This window comes from Mytilus trossulus, chromosome 11 (assembly GCF_036588685.1).
Source record: "Mytilus trossulus isolate FHL-02 chromosome 11, PNRI_Mtr1.1.1.hap1, whole genome shotgun sequence".
NCBI lineage: Eukaryota > Metazoa > Mollusca > Bivalvia > Mytilida > Mytilidae > Mytilus > Mytilus trossulus.
The window spans coordinates 61,178,715-61,200,018 of record NC_086383.1 but is presented as its reverse complement, the minus strand read 5'-3'; the positions used below and the strand labels follow the sequence as shown (position 1 = coordinate 61,200,018).

The 21,304-nt window shown below is 31.6% G+C and overlaps 1 protein-coding gene across 1 annotated transcript in view; it reads left to right on the top strand.

Annotated features, from left to right (window-relative positions):
• The window catches only part of LOC134691374 (exostosin-1-like), a 68,284-nt gene that overhangs the window by 9,019 nt on the left and 37,961 nt on the right, over window positions 1-21,304 (top strand). Inside the window, exons 2-3 of the mRNA XM_063551881.1 lie at window positions 6,676-6,750; window positions 7,658-7,784. Of these exons, the coding sequence (XP_063407951.1) occupies window positions 6,676-6,750; window positions 7,658-7,784 (202 nt within the window). The remainder of the gene's footprint in view (window positions 1-6,675; window positions 6,751-7,657; window positions 7,785-21,304) is intronic.

Below are 21,304 nucleotides of genomic sequence, written 5' to 3'. Positions count from 1 at the left end.
GGTACATGTATTTGCAAGAAGTCAAAATGAGGTGGGATAGGACCTTTATCGGGACTCCGGGATCGGCTGTTTTTAAGCTCTGGATTTCGGGATTGACCCTTTCGGGATCCGGGAATTCTTGTTTTCGAATTTCAGGACGTCAGGATTTACTTTATTTAAATTCGGGACCTCAGGATTTCGTGTTGTTAAGCCCGGATTTCGGGATCAGGAACCCTCCTATCCCCCCTCCAAAATGAATTGACCTGATGACTTGTGCATGTGCTACATGTCTTTGCACAGACCATCTTCACAATCTTAACATATGTCCTAATACAGTTACTGACCTTAAAAAGCCTTGTTCGTGACAGTTGTTTAAATACAGTTAAATCTTTGAGTCTATAAAGAACACTACCCGTGGGTTTATGGAATTTTAAGTTGTCCTCTTCAAATTGAAAATTGCTGATTTATACCCAAAATATTTCATATACAACCGATTTAAAATCTCCATTAAATAAACAGGTATACTACTGCAAATACTTTTTATTTCTATGCTCAAATCAGGATAGAAAAACTTTGGCAAATATAAGCCTCATATTCTTCATGTTTTTTATAAGCCTAACTAAGATTGAATTTTATATTTGAAGACCATGTATCTGTAGGCAGAAGTGGATCTAGCCAATTTAAAAGGTGTTCGGCATTCCAACCATATGTACCAATTCAAGTGCATTGATCCGCCAATAAAAAGGAGGGGGGGGGGGGGGGTGACTTTCCACCCACTGGAAATGCCACTGATAGTGTTGAAATTATATATTGTATGAGTACTACTGCATAATACATGAGCAGAGGTAGGAGGGGTCCTGATCTCAAAATCCCATGCTTAAAAACATGAAATCCCAAAATGCCCGGCTTAAAAATACGAAATCCAGAGGTAGAGAAATTCAAAATAAAGAATTCCCATATCCTTAAAGGGTCAATCCCGAAATCCCAAGCTTAAAAACACCCGATCCCGGAGTCCTGATAAAGGTCCTATCCCCCCTCATACATAGTTTGAAAATAGTGGTCTAGTATGTAGATAGGGTGATTGAATTGACAGTACATTATTCAAGAAAACTAATCATTTTTGAAATCATTTGGATTTAAAACTGAGATTGATAGGAAATATCAAGCATTAAATAGCTTAAAGGTATAAATTTAACACCATCTTATTACCTGTATAACTCAACTTTCATCATTCATTAAATTAGAACGCAGATTGTACATAAATTTTCCTGGGGTGTATCTTAGGGGTTATCATGGTCAAATATAAGTCTATAAGATATTTTTACCTTTCGAAGGCGTGTGAAAGAAAAAACTTCTTGGCTATATTTACATTGTTGAATAGTAAATCAAAACTTTAATGTCACATTGGCAAACAAATTTAATGGTCGTTATCAAAAAACTTTTTCTCCTTATTTGTTTAAAAAAGAATTTTTATACCAATGGTGTAATAAAACGAAATTACAAAGTTTATTTCCTCAAACAGGGCATTAAAATTTTATAAGATTTCTGATACAATCTCAATTCTAGTACGTTAAATTGTATGTATATATGGTTAAAAAGGAATTTAACAAAATGATCGGCTTTGTTCAATGTTTGTTGTGCTATTACATAAAGGTTTAATGCTTGAGTTAAAATATTGAAAAAATATTCAGATATGAAAGATAACTGAATTGTTAGTACTGTTTATTGTAGGTGAACATCTTCTAGACCATTTGTCGAGGTGAAAAGGTGTACTTAGTTAAGTCCAAATTAAGGTGGAGACCAGACATTAATGTTTGTTTAGTGAATTGAATTGGAATGATGGATTCAAAACTGTATTGAAAAACTTCTATTTAAATAGAATGAAAACGTTTTCTTCATATTAATGTATGAAAGTTAACAGATTTGTTATTTTGGTAAATTTTAACCCCCTGTAACTAGTTGCATTCAGTGGCTGGTTTTTTTGCCCCATTTATGGGCTTTATGTTTTCTGGTCTGTGCGTCTGTTTGTCTGTTTGTCCATCCGTTAGTCCCTCCATCTGTTCCGCTTCAGGTTAAAGTTTTTGGTCAAGGTAGTTTTTGATGAAGTTGAAGTCCAATCAACTTGAAACTTAAAGGACACATGTTACCTATGATAAGTGAGGCATCCCTGTACTATGGACACATTCTTGCTTTTGATCTACATTCATTATTATTGGAAGCATCTAGGCACTATTGGAAATAACCCTCTTTTTTTTGCTGTTTAAAATTGTAAATAATTAATTATATATATATAAAAGAGCTAGAGACTACTATAACAGCAGCATTTTAAATATTTACACCTAGATATATCTAAAATGAAATTGGATACCTTGCATTTATCATGCTTTAATTTTCAATAACATATATGGTCAAATCTCTAAAAGACTCCCCTCCCCGTACTAATTTATAGAAAATTAACTGTCAATCTAATTCTATATTGACAATGATATCTTGGATGCAAATTAGACACACCCATTCAGACTAAAGCCTGCAAGGTGTTGCTAATACATGCATATACCAGTATATATATATATATTTTTTTTTTCAAAGTTCAAAATTTTCACTTATTAAAACTTGACTGTCCAATTTAGTAAATATAAGAGCAATAATTTCATCACATTTTTTAACAGGATATAAACATTCCACTACTTTAAACAAACAGGTTTACATTACCCCCCTTTAATTATAGGTACTCTAAATATTTCACTGTTTATTCAAACAGATTATGTCTTACTGTTTAATGATACTTAGAAAGTTCTTGAGTACCTTGTCCAATATTCAATAGAAAAGATATTGAACTTTAATAAAATTATCATTGAAATGATTCAACAATGTTGATTTAAGGTGTTGAAAAGAGCTCATTTTGGGTGAATTTAAGGTGTTGGAATGCATGACATTCATTTTCACTGAACTATAGTACACATTTTTGTTGAAGGGCCCAGGGAGCTGCAGGTGTTTGATTTTCTTGCTGTGTTGAAGACTTTCAGCTGTAACTATCTGTTGTAGAGTGATGTCTCTGACTTATTTCAAATTTCCATTCTCAATTTTATGAACTAAATTAACACCTACGTTTTGTAAATCATTAGCTGGGGAACCCTAACTCTTATGGTGCTTTTTATATATCCGCAAGTTGTCAAATAATAACATAAGGAGCTAAGAGCTACTGTTCCGCAGCTACCTTATCATGTGATCATGCGATATTTTTTTTCAGTATTATAATTTGTAAATTGATTTTTCGTCTTTTCTGCCTTTCTGTTTTGCCATTGGGTTCTTTCTGGGACTCTGCTTTTTTTTGCCATTGTGTCCTTTCTTGGAATTTTAGTTTTGATCATGCTATGATTTATAATTATTTCTGTGACTTAAGATTTTGATTGACGTTTGAATTTTTGCTTTTGTTGAGATTAATTTAAAGTTTCATAGAATAATTTGCTAGCAGATGCTCTTCACAGCTGATACTTATAGTCACAAACTGTCTTCACTGAATCACTGCGATGTTTGAAACCTCATATATTTTTCTTTAACTTTTCTTGTCAACTTAGGAATTAAAAAAAACTTTATTTTGATTTTTAAATGGAAATTATTTTACTGATGATGTAGAATAAGATTGTTTCCCTTTCATGTAGGTAATATAGACTAGTTTAAAATGTGGTTCATAAGTATTTCTCGTTTCTCATTTTTTATACAGATAATTAAGACTTAGATTTCTTGTCTGAATGGTTTTACATACACAACTTTTCATTTTTGGGGTACTTTACAGCTAAGTTTGATATGAGCCAAGGCTCCTTGTTGAAGGCCATACATTGACTTACAACAAATGTATAATGGAAATACTTTTTCAAATTGTGATTTGGATGGAGAGTTGTCTCATTGGCACTCATACCACACCTTCTTACATCTATGATCTATTTACTTCTGAGTTCCATCCCCGATCAAGAGGGTGCACTCACTCAAATCTTAATGACTTTAGGTTTCAATGGTTTGTCAGTTTTCTTATCGAAGGTCATTGGTTTTCTCGGGGCACTCTACCTTCCTCCACCAATTCAAACTTGCCAGCCACAAAATAGCATAAATGCAGTGCTTAAAATGGCATTAAAACAACAAAAATCAAATCTAGTTACTTCTATTTCTTCAATGTCAAATGCTGAAGAAAAAAAGTTTTTTTCTGTTTATACCAGCTTTGACCTGGCACATGTCCCTATACCTTGCAGATAAACACGATAAATAATATATCTATCAATTTGCTCTAATCGATAAACACCTCAAACTGATTATCAAAATTTGGTAAAATTTCACTAGTACCTATACCAACAGCCTTCAAACACATTTTTTCTTGTAAAAATATTGATATCATGTATATATACCTGATAGATGAAATGCCAAGAAAATAAAGAAAAGATGATCTTGGAATTTAGTTGGCTGATCATGGAATTTGATTACAAAAATTCTTTTCATTAGTTTCATTTGATCAGACAGGCATTTATATATTTTGCTTGCTTAGTCTGTGGATCATGAATTTATATATAACTTTGGGAAAACTATATTCATATATATGCTAAGACCGTACTTTGAGCTGTAATGGTTTCACACTTTTATCATGAAATTGTGATTTGGATGGAGAGTTGTATCAAATGCACTCATATCACATCTTCTTATATCTATGAATCAAATTTCCACAAAATACGATTTCATTCCATGAAATTTGGTATCGACTACCATGCACAATTTTTGTATTCATCTTATTGTTTGACAACCTCTTTTCCTCTGGAAAAACATGTACATACAATTAGGATTTCTTTCATCTACAATTTTCTCAGATGATTCTATTAAATTGCCATGTATCTGCTGAATATATGCATTGAAGACCTGTTGGTGACCTTCTGCTGTTGTCTGCTCTATGGTTGGGTTGTTGTTTCTTTGGCACATTCCCCATTTCCATTCTCAATTTTAAACTTGATACATTGGGATTTTCGAGATTACGTGTACCTAGTATAAGTGTGTACTGTCATCTTTGCAGGAGATTTTGGGAACGGATCGTAACCATCACAGGCTAGCGAAGATGGTGTACACATGTACAGACTACAGTACATGTAGATCATGAACATTTTACACACAAAGTTTGTTTTCATTTTGTCTCACACAGTCCCTGAGTTCAATAAATTACAATGATAATTCTGAAAAAAAATAACTTCTAAGAAATCGGAAACATTCTGCTAATGATTGAAATGTTTAAGTTTGTAATGTATTCTATTGTCACTTACAATTAGTTTGAGTGGCATAGATTATCATTTGTTTGAGTGGCATAAATTTACAGTTAGTTTGAGTGGCATAAATTCTCATTTGTGTCATTCTAATGACAACTTCAAAAGTCTATTAATCATTCCTTTCTTGCCTGAAGTGTTAGCAAATATTAGGGTTTGCTAATGACATTGATTGTCTCAACTACAGCTGTCAAACATTAACAAAATTTTTTAGTTAGGGATATATAAAGAGGCAGAATCTACGAGAAGCCATGTGTTTGCATTAATTTTATAGATTTCCAGTGAAAAATCATATAAAAGCCACAATATCAAGGTCCTTTGATGTATGTAACAAAGATAAATAAAGGCTAAAATGTCATCTTTGTATTTGAAGATTTTGGGTGTAACATGAATATGCTTTTGTTAATACCAATTATATTCAAATATATCACAGAACTTGTGCTTAGAAGTTTGTTTTTTGTTGGATTTTTTTTTTGCACTTTTAAATATATATGGCTTTGATGTTGTTGTTTCACAAGAATTTGTTAATAAGAAATATATTCATATATGTATCATAGAACTTGTGTTTCGCAGCTTAGAAGTTTGTTTTTTGTTGGAATTTTTGTAGCACTTTTAAATATGGCTTTGATGAAGATGTTTCCCAAGAATGTTTTATAAATTTTACCTCCAATTTTTCGGTTCTACACCTATTTGATCATGTTGATGAAATTTCTGAAGATGTGTCATGCATACTGAAAGAAAATTCTCTAAACATTTCAAAATTGATTTTAATTCAATTTTAATTGGTTTTGAGTTTTCTTTCTGTGAATGCAGCAAAGCGAGAGGTTACATGTATTTTTAAGCTGATGTTGAAAACTCGGTATGACATAACATTTGTGGATTGTTTGAGAGATAATAATTGTTTGAGCAATGACATCTCTATAACCATGATAACATAATTGTTCTCAGCATGTCTTTAGCAGATTATATCATCAAAGCTGGCAGTTAATTAGGATTGCTTAAGAAGTTGTTAATAATTGATTATGAAATAAGATGTTTCAAACTAGTTATGAGCATGAAGAGTAATGAAGTCATTCTCCCAGTTTGAATATTTTAATGCCCACCTGCCTCGATTGAACTGAGGGGAAAATTCAAAAGGGAGGGATCAAGCATGATCCCTTCTAATAATTCTGCCTTAACATCATATGCTTATATTATTATGAAATGGCAGTAGATTCATACATTCTTCGGAATATATATATAGATGATTCACAAATTTTATCCTGGTACCTAGTTCAGTAATAGAAGTAAGATCGTCTTGAATATGTATGAAATATTTGCCACTGGACGTTAAGCAACCAACAATCAATCAATCAGTAATATAAGTAATACGTCTTATAATCTTATTTTTATTTTACAGATATGATTATAAGAAGTTGTTATACAATGCTACTTTCTGTTTGGTGCCACGAGGAAGAAGATTAGGATCATTTAGGTAACAATTGTCTTATAATAGAAAGGGTTTCCATCGATGACACAACATCGTTAGTACCAGTACATGCACAACAAACCACTTAAAGAAAGGGAATGGTACTTTTATTGCTGTTCTTCATCTCAATATTCAATGTGATGCCTTGACTAATAAATGATTAAAGATCTTTACATAGAAACAACAACAACAACAACAACAATACTTTATTTTAAGAGGGTTACACAGTTAGCTATATAACTAATCTTCCCTGAGGCCCTCATAATGAAAAATCAAACAAAATGCAAACATATACATTGCATACATAAGTATAAAAAGTCAAGTATGATAATAATGTTCAATACAACTTGATAAAATGTGTTGAAAAAAATAAACATGATGACATGATCAGTTTTTAATGTTATTTATACCGCTAGGTAACAAAACAAACAAGAAAGATAAACAAAAACTTACTCAACTTGGGTTCAAATCCTAGGCAATGACAAACCAAAGACTTTCAAAATTGTTGTAAAACTTTACACAATGCATTACAGAGTAAGAGCAAATTCCCCAAGGCTTGAAGGTGGAATAAAATGTCAAGGAAGGGTGACATATCTTCCAGTAGACTGTTACATTGTGAAGTGAACAATATAAAAAAGAAGATGTGGTATGATTGCCAATGAGACAAATATCCACAAAAGACCAAAATGACACAAACATTAACAACTATAGGTAACCGTACGGCCTTGCACAATGAGCAAAGCCCAAACCGCATAGTCAGCTATTAAAGGCCCCGATAAAACAATGTAAAACAATTCAAACGAGAAGGAGGCTTAAAATCTGGTTCAGCATGATGGTCCAGTGAAAAGCTGGAACTATACTGTAACACTAATGGATTACTTATTATTACTTAACAATGACTGTCATTTTTCAGATTTTTAGAAGCCCTGCAGGCAGGGTGTATTCCTGTGTTACTTAGCAATGGATGGGAGTTACCCTTCTCTGAGGTTATTGACTGGAGCAAGGCTGCAGTGTGGGGTGATGAAAGACTATTGTTTCAGGTAGGGATTGAAGCATTTCAGAAATGATGAATGCAGACATAAACTGACCCTCCTCCTCCTCCTCCTCCTCCTCCTCCTCCTCCTCCTCCTCCTCCTCCTCGTTTAAAAACTTTAGTCAATGAAGCATAATTTTAAAAATATTGAGCGCAGTCACAAATTTCAGACAGTTGCACACGAGCCTGAGTCCCTCCTCCTTTTTAAAAAAAAATGTTATTTATATATAGGTAAAATTACTGCCATTTTTTGTCGAAAAATGGTCCTTATTCTCCATATTTTCAAGAGCTTAAAATACTTTGACCACTGTATTCAACTTAGGTTGGAGATTGAGGATTTGAATTTTATGGTGGGTACTTATTGTGAAAGGTTTGGATTTAGTTGAAATGAAAATATTTTAATCCGTTCTTTTGTAAATAAAACCATCTTCAGTCAGAATAATTATATAGATAACTACTTGATTGTCAAGTTTTAATGCAGAGTGACAGTTTTAAAGGAGTCAAAAGTGAAATGATCAAATCAAAGGTAAAAATGTCTCCGTATCTTGGGTAAAACTGCATGCTTCCGTTTAGACTGATCCTAACATTGCTTAGGACTTGTTTAAATATTACGTCACCGTCGTGAATTAGATATAATTCAGTTTGTCTATAGACAATAGGATTAAGTCAATTTCTTCACTTAATTCCCTTTAGATCTTACATAACCCTGTAATTGTTATGTCTGTGAGGTTATCGATGTGTAAACCAAGCATGTACTGTGTTTGCAACTTAAAACACGTCCTCATAAAGGTATTTAGTTTTACTTGCAATGATAAATCGCTGGATTCAGATATTCTGAGCAATACAAAATATCAGCTCTCTGCCCTTGAATCAATGTTCTTGATTATATATGCTGGACTATTATGATTTTGCTGTTAAAAAACAAAAATCTACATTCATTTAAAAAAAAATTGCATTGACTCTATGCCCAATGCTCATTAAAAAAAATATGCTGGAAGTAATCCCATCTATTTTGACAAGAGATTAATTGTCCATTCAATATCTATGAATGCCTCCAGAGTATATTTACCTGAAGTATAAATATGCTGCAATATAAACAGAGGTTTTACTTATAGGCAAACAATATTCTGTGTAGGAATATAAGTAAATGTTGGACAAACATGGCATCTTAGGGTGACTGGGATATAAATAGATTGATGGTTACTTTGACCACTCCCTTCTGTTAGTAATTAACACCCATATTGAGGACCGTGGTGGGGTTGGCCATGAAGCATATATTGAAATTATTATGCCTCTGTGTCCAGATGTAAATTTGAGGTATCAGGCATTGAAGGCATAAAACTTTGCTCAGTGCTCTGAGCACAAAAATCATGCTCGAAACATGAAATCCAGCAATCTGTGTGGTTGATTTTACGAGTCTGAGTACAAAAATCATGCTCAAAAGTTTTATGACTGTGAGGCAAGATGATACTCCATGTTAAGAGAATGCCATTTGGGGTGCATAATGTTGTCTTCAGAAGTGAATTTAGTGAAGGACATACTTTTTGGGAAAATTTGGTTGATTATCCCAGTGAAGCATGCTTGGAGTGTGGTCCCCTCTAAGACAGCTAGTGGGCCTGCACACTTATGAACATTTCTGGATTCATACACACCACTGGTCTCAGCCTTAAAAGTTGATAAATCTTTTTTATCTAAATCTCAAACTGGTGAAGTTTCTCAATAAATGTTCAATTCTAGCATTTAATTTTGCTTTTAGGGAATAATTTATATTGTGAACTTGTTAATAAACACACTTAAGTAACCAGGTCTTACCAAAGTATATTTGACACATCCTTCGAAACAAGTGCACCTGACGATTTGTAAAGAGGGTGGTAGTTTGAATTCTCTAGTTACAGAAAATATAACGACATATTCAGGTGTTCTTTTGAACAGTATACTGTCATTCATAAAAGACTATATATTTTACTGACGTGTCAAATTTAAAAAGATTTGTATATATATATTCAAAGGTGTTAAATTTGTTGACAGTTTTTCACAATGAGAGGTAAAGGGATGTTTTATAACGAAATAAAAAGTAAAACATTTGTCGTCTTTTGTTGTAAAAATAGAACAAATTTCCAAAAATTCTAACATTCAGTTAAAAATCAGGTTAAATAGATGTTAAAATGGCTCTTATAAGCAATTTTAAGGAAATTTTCACACGTTTAAACCATAAAAACTATAAATGTTTAGAAATAAATATTTAAGAAAGATACATAAAATTTGAAATATTCAGGCAATTCTTGGTGATAAATATGTGATATTATATTCCTACTTAACATGATAATCACCGATCGGGTGACAAAGATTCAAGTTTAAATTGAGACACAATATAGCACAGCTTGAAAGTGTAGAGGGAAGTTCAAATTTTTTTTAAATCTTTTAAAAACCGCTGTTTTTGTATGAATCATGGGACAGATTATTTATCTTAATTTGAAAAGTTGTGAATGACACACGAAATGACAGACAACGGATTGTACTAAATGCACTTCTGGTTGTACACATGTGCATTGAATCCATTAATTTTCGTCTGTTTGGTTCATTGCTTTGCTAATTTATTCAGCAAGATATTTTCATTGAAAAATTTACAAGAGATCCTATTAACTTTTTGAAGAAAGACATTTTGTTTGTTTAAATAAAACATTGATCAGTAACAATATAGGATGACAGAGTATAATTATTTTATACTTCATAAACTGTTGATGGTTTATTGTCCCTTATGAAGGCGACTCCTGTGATGCAATTTACAAGAAATCTTATTTTTTAAGAAAGACATTATGTTTGTTTAAGGGACCGCATCAGTTAGAAAAATAGGATGAGAGAGTTAAATATATCTTTGTATGCCCCGCCTACAATAGTAGAGGGGAATTATGTTTTCTGGTCTGTGCGTCAGTTCGTCTGTCCGTCCGTTCGTTCCTTCGTCCGTCTGTCCCGTTTCAAGTTAAAGTTTTTGGTCAAGGTAGTTTTTGATGAAGTTGTAGTCCGAACAACTTGAAACTTAGTACACATGTCCCCTATGATATGATCTTTCTAATTTTAATGCCAAATAAGAGATTTTACCCAAATTTCACTGTCCATTGAACATAAAAAATGATGTTGCGAGTGGGGCATTCGTGTGCTGAGGACACATTCTTGTTTGAAAATAAATTTACTGTCATTGATTTCATTTTATTGAAGAAACTGGAGGTGCAACAGTGGAACCATTTAACAAATAATTGCTACCAACAAATAATGAATTGATGTCCACAAATCTTCAAATTCAACAATGTTGTCCCAGTTTTAATGAAAATTTAAAACAGACTTTCTCAAGGCTTGTGCTCACATATAAAAATAAGAATATCTATATGTAATAGTGAAAACTACCACCAAAAATCAAATGATGCATTCATAATTTCAGATCAATTGTGTATACTTGGTCGATCAAAATGAATAATATTGACAGTGTTGCATAAGAATCTATATCTTATTTCTTAAATTTAAAAAAGACCTTCAATTTAACCATAGACAATTTCAGACTATCAGTCAAAGAATTGATTCATTTGAAATGAACAATGCAGACAGTATCACAATAAAATTCAAATTTTATTTCTTAAATTTGAAAACCTTAGTTTTAGCCATTTAAAAGAAGGAAACTTATCTATTTTTACTTGAATAATTTTGCACACGCTGCACAATCTTAAGATCTAAATTTATACTAGATTATCAGATAACTTCCTATTATACAACATGTACAATGTAAAGTTAACCTGCAATTAAAGTTACTTTGATCAGAATCAAACAGTACAGATATCCTTTTAAATAATGCAGTTAAATTGTGCAGTCATTGCTGCGCAGATTAAGATGAGGTATCCCAAGGGGAAAAGTTCTTTGATGGCAAAATACAGTTGCACCTTGCATGTTCTGTATAAATGATTTGAAAAAAAAGATGTGGTATGAGTGTCAATGAGAAATTAATTCTCCATCCATGTCACAATTTGTAAATAGTAAACCATTATAGGACAAAGTACAGAAGTCTTTAGCTAATGCCAAACAGTAAGCTATAAAGGGTCCCAAAATGACTAGTGTAAAACAAATTTCATTAGTTTGGATGAAAAAATAAAACATTAAGATGCAGGGAAAAATTCTAAACATCTTCACTTTGGGGGCAAACCTGCAACATTGTTCAAATTTAGGTTAAACATTCTGGACATTTTCAGCTCAAATCTACAGACCAAGCTTCAAATTAAGAAGTATAGGCTACTTTGGCCCTCTAATATTAACCTCTTAATTGCATTGTGAGTATACACTGGCTAAAGATCATATTTGCTAGGACTGGATCCTTAAACTTTTGTAACAAAAATTGGCTACATATTAAAAGTACTCCTTTTCATTAGTAAATATAATACAATTGAACTGATTTGGACCTTATTTTCTCTTTAAATAAACACATTTAAGCTACAAATAAAAGTTGTCCTATTTTCGTAGGAAAGTTGATACAATTAGACTACTGTGTCCAGACCTCATTTTCTCTTGATTAAACACATTTACATAATCCCCCTTACAGAAGTAATTCTGTCCTCAAATTTTCTGCTAATTTGCACAATCTGGAGATAAATATGCTATGTTTAATCAAGGTGTAAAATACAATTTGCTTATGTAAGCTCATACCCCAAATAACAGGTAATTGAATAAGATCTAATTTTTGAATGATTTTTATCTTGCTTGTTCAGAGGTTAAAATCAAATTTGTCACTTGGACTTTATCGCTAAGAAAACAGCTTGGCAAATAATATTTCAAGCATTCTTTAAAATATAATCTAACAAAATTATACGTTAAATCTTAGGAACTCAATATGGACAATGAAACACAAATTTATCAACTGAATGTTTAGATAGGGGAAAAAAGGGGCGGTTAAATGTTGACAATTGGGTATGAATGGATTAAAAAATCATTTGGCAATATGACAAAAGACATAACTACAGCTTTATGGACCTGAACTAGAGAATTAATTTATCTTTTCAACTTTATGAAAAGTAAAGTTATTTTATTTCATATAGAATTTAAGCAAACATCTAAGGGGTGATTAATGTGTCCACCGTAGGGAGGCAATTTTATGAACACATTACCCTGACCCATGGAACATTGAATGTATTGTACAAATGGGCGACCTGATATTGACCATTTAATTCCGAAGACTTTGAATGATGGCAGTAGCTTTTGTCCAGACATAAGTCTTCATCAATTAAAGGATAAATATAAAATACATTTTGACTTGCATAAATTAAACTATGTATATATATATCTTCTGAGGATTAAATTTAAAATGGTGTTCTACTTCAGGTTGCTTGCCATATATGTATAATGGTCTAAACAACTAAACAACTGGGTCCCACCTCACTTTTGTTTATGACCACTAACATAAAAGTCTTTTGATGGAGGAATATTAAAGAGTAAGAAAGGGAGGCAATTTTATGGATTATTGAATGTATTGTGCATTTAATTTCAAAGACCTTAAATGTTGAAAGTTGAAAGTAGCCCTTCTGTCCAGACATACAAAGTCTATGGATTAAATATGAAATATCATTTGACTTGACTTATAGTAGATACATGCATGTAAACATGAGTCATAGATACATTTTTGCTTGCAATACATAATGGTCGAAACTGTTTTTCCAGTTGTCATCTCACTATTGTATGTTCCACTTTTTTGAAAATTTATAAGAGTGTCTCTTCCATACAAGAGCTATTGTGCTTTCTTTACAAATCTTCATATACATGTACCTAAATTTTAATGACATAGTGCATCTATTAAATGCTTATTTGAAAATTTCATTATGTCCTTAGAAAAAATATCTCTAAAGATGTCTATCAGTACTTCAAGTCTAATAAGTCACACAAAATCTCATTTTGTTCATACAAAAAAATCATTAGCAACATAAAAGGTTTATTATCCTTTATTGTATGTGGACCAGAAGTTAACACTACATACATTGTGATGAGAAACCGCACTAAACATGCTAAAATGACTTGCAAAATGTGTCTTACTCAATGAATTCTTTCTGACATGTCTTATTTTTGATTTAACAGGTAGTTTGTGTAATAATAGTACTTTTGTCCCTGGGCATATTTTATTTCAAGTTCTGCATATCATTTACTTGTTTGATTTGGTCTGTAGGTTAAATCTCAATTAACTTAGTGACCTAAAATTTTAAAATATAGGCCAATATGTAAAATATATTTACTTTTATTTCCATGTACTTTAGAAAGAGATTTGTATGAGCTTTAATCATTTTACTTGTAAAGAGAGAGTATCATTTTGAAAGTTATAATATTTTTATTCCAAATAGATTTTGAGGTGATATTTGATAAATTCTAACTACCAGGGTAAAGATTCTTTTAAAACAATTATCCAAAACAGGCAGGATTTATTTGCCACTGGACATTAAGCATACAGCAATCTATCCATACATTCTTTTGACCCATATTACAAGTCAAAAAGAGGCAGTGATATTTTTAGCTTTTTTCAAAACTACCTCTACACTTTTTTATTGGAAAAATATGCATCATTTTCATCAAATTGGGAAATTTAAAATAGACCATGAATTTGACTGAAACTTCAATTTACAGACCCATTTTCAAGAGTCAAACCCTGCTTTAAAATAAGACCCCATTTTGTCAGTGTTGATACATAAATAGACCCTCAAATATGCACATATAGTCATTTTAGGCATGAAAAATGTTTAAATGAGTGTTTTTCAGTTTGTATTGGTGTACAATTGTTACTGAGACTGCACTGTTGGGGAAAAAAAGTTGTTTCTTTGAGAATAATTTGAAGCCATTTTTTGTCTCGCCTTGACGGAGTCAAAAAGCGAGACATAGGTATGCTGTTTCCGGCGTCGGCGACGGCGACAACAATGTATTAGTTTGTGATTAGCTCAGTTTTATTGGGAACCACTAGCGGTAGGTCAATGATAATTGGTATGCAGATGTATTACCATTGCCACATCTCATTGCCATGGAGATTATTTGGCTCCGCCCCCTCAGTCATGGTCTATTGACTTTGAATGGTTTGCTTACTCTACATGTATTACTTTGTGATTAGGTCAGTTTATGGAGATCCACTTGTGGTACATCAATGATAATTGGTATGCAGATGTATTAGCATTGTCACATCTCATTGCCATGGAGATTTTTTGGCTCCTCCCCCTCAGTCATGGTCTATTGACTTTGATTGATTTGCTTACATTACAATATTAGTTTGTGATTAGGCCAATTTATGGGGATCCACTTGTGGTAGGTCATTGATATTTGGTTTGCAATTGTATTAGCATTAATTGGCACAATTCAATGCCAAAATTACAAAAAGGCGAGACATATCTCTGTGATAACAGTTTATTTTACAAATTGGGATTCTTCTCCAGGGGAAAAAGCCTTAATCTCCACTAATTTAAGGCAAACAATATCACTGAAAGGATCAGAATAACTGTAAATTACCTAAATATATATCAATTGTGTCCAAGCATCTTTTATTGCTTACTTAAAAGTTATATAATTTTTGCTCATTTCAATAACACAATGTTTATTTAACTGTTTTACATATAATGTAGACTTTTATATGAGAAAATATACCTGAAAACTTTGGGCCCATATGCAAATTATTTATCCTAAATGGTAGTCTTACAACCATTTTGTATTGAAAAATACATATATTTATATCTTTTTGACTTGCTTCATATCTTTTGCTGTTTCATTCGCTGCTATATTTTTTAAAACTCTGTGACTTTAAATAGTTGGTGCTGACAGGGTGGTATAAATCCCTGACTTTATATTGAAGCCATAATTAATAAAGATGAAAAGATGTTTGTATGTGGTAATGTTGTGACTCAAAAATGCTTACATTTCAACCTAATATAGGTAAAACCTATTATAATTTAGGACATAAACATGCATGTTTGATAAAATTTTATCGTTCAAACTCTAACATTTATAAGATATTTTATGACATTAAACGCTGATAGTGAAAAAACAAAATGGGTTAAACACGCATACATTTATATAATATTAAATATGTAGTTTCTTTAAAAGTAAATGGTTGCGTTTTAATGTGTTTACAAGATACAGGATGTGTATGTCTACGCTGACTTCTTTGATCATGGAAAGGTAATTGAACTGACGGGACAAACTTACCAAAAATTCATTTATTCGTTATTACGTAATAGTTTGCTTATGTAACCAGTTAAAATGAAAGCACATTAGAGAATACATGGTTGCGTAATTTGATGTTTTAACTAATTTTAATAGATTGGTAAAGTGTTCTGTTTGTATAACTGGTACCATGTTTGGATTGAGATATTATTAGTACCTTGTCTGGAATGAGATACAAATTGTACCTTATGTCTGGCTAAGATATTACCTGTTACCTTGTTTAGATGGAGGTATTACTGGTACCTTGTCTTGGATTGATATGACTGATCAGTTCCTTGTCTGGATTGAGATATTGCTGGTCCCTCAATTCATTAGTATAACTATTGTGTTTGACTTTGAAAATCCAGTCTTTTACTCTAAATAGGTTGTATATTAGAGTATAGTCTCAAGGTTTTGACTGTGTAGACATTTCTATTTAACCCTTTCCATTTTTCAGTGGACCAAGAAACATTAATGTTCCAATATTTTAATAGCTGACCATGTGGTACTGGTTTTGCTCAGTGTTGAAGGTCGTTCTTAACTTTAGGAAATGGGAAATATGTCATAAAGACAATAACCCAACCAAAGAACAGATAACATCCAAGTTATTAATTTCTATGCCATTATATATGGTCTCTTATGGACAGTTGACCTGTTGGCAATCATGCCACATCTTTAATATTTATACAACACATTTATTTATGAATTTTTTGGTCATGGTCATTTCCTAAATTTCATAGCATTTGCTTTGTGTTCAACTTATAGCTGAATCATTAAATCAGAGAAAATAAAGTAAAGGCAAACAAATTGCCAAGGTTATACAGATAAAGTAATACTTAAAAAAGAATGTAAAGTTTATACCTGTTATATCATAATGATCAATTATATCTACCAGATGGTAAATCTCTCCCAAACTTTAAACATGTTAAATATATAATAATATGATAAATGATTAAATGTGAAGCCTCCAAAACAATAAAATAGCTAAGTATTTAGTTTGTCTGTGTTTTATCATAGTTAGAAATCTCCGAGCCTACATTTTTGTGATGCTAATTATATATATATATAGATAGATTGTTTAGCTTTTTTACTTTTTACATTTTATGGGATATGCTTTCTTTTAGTTTTGTTTGTGAAATCTATTTTGTGTATGTTTATATAATTTGTCACAAACCTATTGTTAAGAGTTTATATGACAATAAATATTTGAATTGAATTGAATTGAATTGCTAATGATTTTAACTCTTAGTATTATTTTGTCCCCCAAACTTAGCATCCAAAACAATAAAATGTTAGAAATCACAGCCTACTTTTTAGTGATGCTAATTATTTTAACTCTTATGTATCCTACCCCCAAACTTTAGATATAATATGAGTGAAGCTTCCAAAACAATAAAATGGTTAGCATTTAGTTTGTATGTGTTTTATCATAGTTAGAAATCACAGCCTACTTTTTAGTGATGCTTATTATTTTAACTCTTATGTATCCTACCCCCAAACTTTAAATATAATATGAGTGAAGCCTCTGAAACAATAAAATGGTTAGCATTTAGTTTGTATGTGTTTTATCATAGTTAGAAATCTCAGCCTAGTTTTTGGTGATGCTAATTATTTTAACTCTTATGTATCCTATCCCCCAAACCTTAAATATAATATGAGTGAAGCCTCCAAAACAATAAAATGGTTAGCATTTAGTTTGTATGTGTTTTATCATAGTTAGAAATCTCAGCCTAGTTTTTGGTGATGCTAATTATTTTAACTCTTATGTATCCTATCCCCCAAACCTTAAATATAATATGAGTGAAGCCTCCAAAACAATTAATTGGTGAGAGCTTAATTTGTCTGTGTTTTATCATCTAGTTAGAAATCACAGCCTACATTTTGGTGATGCTAATTATTTTAACTCTTATGTATATTATCCCCCAAACTTTAAATATAATATGAGTGAAGCCTCCGAAACAATAAAATGGTATGCACTCGGTTTGTCTGTGTTTTATCATAGTTAGAAATCTCAGTCTAGTTTTTGGTGATGCTAATTATTTTAACTCTTATGTATCCTATCCCCCAAACCTTAAATATAATATGAGTGAAGCCTCCAAAACAATTAATTGGTGAGAGCTTAATTTGTCTGTGTTTTATCATCTAGTTAGAAATCACAGCCTACATTTTGGTGATGCTAATTGTTTTAACTCTTATGTATCCTATCCCCCAAACTTTAAATATGATATGAGTGAAGCCTCCAAAACAATAAAATGGTTAGCATTTAGTTTGTCTGTGTTTTATCATAGTTAGAAATCACAGCCTACATTTTTGTGATGCTAATTATTTTAACTCTTATGTATTCTCTCCCCCAAACTTTAAATATGATATTAGTGAAGCCTCCGAAACAATAAAATGGCGAGCACTCAGTTTGTCTGTGTTTTATCATAGTTAGGAATCACAGCCTACTTTTTGGTGACGCTAATTATTTTAACTCTTATGTATGCTTTCCCCCAAACTTTAAATATAATATGAGTGAAGCCTCCAAAACAATAAAATGGTTAGCATTTAGTTGTCTGTGTTTTATCATAGTTAGAAATCTCAGTCTACTTTTTTGTGATGCTAATTATTTTTACTCTTATGTATCCTATCCCCCAAACTTTAAATATAATATGAGTAAAGCCTCCAAAACAATAAAATGGCGAGCACTCGGTTTGTCTGTGTTTTATCATAGTTAGAAATCTCAGCCTACATTTTTGTGATGTTAATAATTTTATCTGTATTATCTAGTCTGGTGCACAGATACATGTGATACTATTGCATAAAGATGGCCATGTTGTTGGTGTAGTTAAAATGTGCAAATATATCTCTTACTTTCTCACAGAAACTTTAAATAGTTAAAGAGGAATGCAAAAAATTAGGGCAGATTTAGTGGGTGTTAGTGGTTTGTTCTTGTGTCTTGAAAGTTGGGGCCTTCTCTTAACTAATACTATCCAATCACCATTTCAGAGTCCATTATGCATTCTGGGTAATATTTTCAAAAGTGTACACCAATCTGTATGTGATACTATTACCTCAAAGAATGCAGATAAATAAGACTTTTTTTTATGAAATTAACTTAATTGTAAGAGTGACTATTAAAGCATCATTAAAAATAGTCTGAGAAGAAGAAAAAAAGTATTGACCCTGAGGATAACATCAAACAATTGGCAGGTGAAAATCATTTTTACTTGGTCTAATCTGCAGATTTTGAGATTTTGCCTTTTTTTGCACACAATGGGTTTTCCTCAAGTCAAAGTCTTATATAATTCCTTTGTAATGCAGCTGATTTGAACTGACACAATGAGATGCTTGACAGAGCTACCAGTTATTTATCTGCATTTCCTCTATTTGTCTTAGCAATCTGTTATTTGTCTCCCCTTGTCACAGATGCATGACTAAATAGTGATACATTTCTTCCGGTGGCAAGGGCATAAACAATCATTACAGTTTATGATTACATCACTCAAAATACCTCTGTGTAAACAGTTTATAATAAGCTTACTTGACAAGCCTGATAATATGAAGTCCATATTTTCCCTATAGATGTTATATGCATGGTGTACTTAGCTCCGTAGCATTGAATTGTAGGCTGCATCCTTTAAAATTTAAAATTCCCTATGAAATTAATCACCATCTTCTATAGCTATCTTTGAACCACTTTTAAGGGGAAACCATGAAAGCTGATAAAAAACATTCAAAATATGCAATTTCTGTAGTTATCCAGATTAAGTCAAAATAATTTTATTCATGCTTGAAAATCTTTGACTTACCACAGATTTGAAAATAAAATTAATTTTAATATGTCATGATATTGTGAAGATAGGCACCATAAAGGTGATAAAAAACATTCAAAGTATGCAATTTCTGAAGTTATCCAGATTTAGTCAAAATTATTTTATTCATACTTGAAAATCTTTGACTTCACAGACTTGAAATTTTTTTAATTTTAATATGTCATGATATTGTGAGGATAGGCACCATTGCAGAACATTTAATGCCAATCTGGATCTTCTATGAAAAATTATTAAAATTTTGGACTTTAGTAAAGGCCTCAATGAAATACACTTGGAGCCTCTAGTTGATTTTTCAAGGCTAAAGGTTATGAATTTTAGAAAGGAGTGTTGATATAGTATTAAATCATTGTTGGTGAAAACCAAAGAGGAATTCTTACAGAATCAGCATATTGTGATAATGTTAATGTATTGAAGCATATCAGTTCTCCCATGTTATTTTTTCACCAGACCAAAACAATAGCATTAAACCTTAGCAATGTGTCAAGTACATTATAAATTGTGATGTCTATCTCTATGTGAAACCGCATTCTCAGGAAATCTTTTAGAAATTTTGACTTAAAAAAATATAATAAAAAGCATCCTTTTCTTCAATGAATTTTCTCGAATGAAACGATGTGATGTTGTTATAACATGTATAAATTTCAAGTCTGGTATTTTGAAATTTTTTACATAAATATGCATGAAATATTTGCCACTACAGGTAGCAATTAATTGGAAGTCTTCTACGATTTTTACAAAATTTGCAATCTGCCTAGTTCAAAGATTTTACAAGAAGAATATACTAAATTTTTTGCAATTATATCATTATATCTTTTGATTAATATTATACACCATTGATTCAAAGATTTACAAATTGTCATTACGAAAGCAGCAAATACCATTTTTGATTTGAGCTCAGCTGGAGACCATGCTTATTTTAGCAGTTTGTGGACTATATATATATTAAAATAATGGAAGGTGCTTTACATCAACCTCTTAAAATTATTGTTTCATCGGCAATCATATCACATCTTCTTACTGAAGACAATTTTTTTGGACCCATAATCCAGGCTTTTGATTTGAGTTTTAGGCTTCAATTCCTATGCTATCACCTAAGCAGTTCATCTTTATTACACACTTAATTAAAAGATCATTCTTTCTCATCATGTGTTATCAAAGAATCTCATAATGTGGAATCAAAGAGATGATAATCTTAAGGTTAACTGAGATAACAAGCTCACAGATGTCTACTTTGAAGTTTTATACTATTTATCTCAATTAATTTGTATCAACTTGTGTATTTTGAGATGACCATTAAATTAAATGGTCTTTTGTACTAAGGTCATGTTTGACAGTTTAATGAGGGCATTGATGACTGTTATCAACATGAAGGAATGTTTTTTGTCTCTTTAGAACATCACATAAAAAATGTTTAGAAAAATATCCTTTTAACTGTACAACATTAGAATAAATAGATGGACGACTGAAAAACATAGATTTTTTTTAGGGGGGGGGGGTTCTGATGAGGATC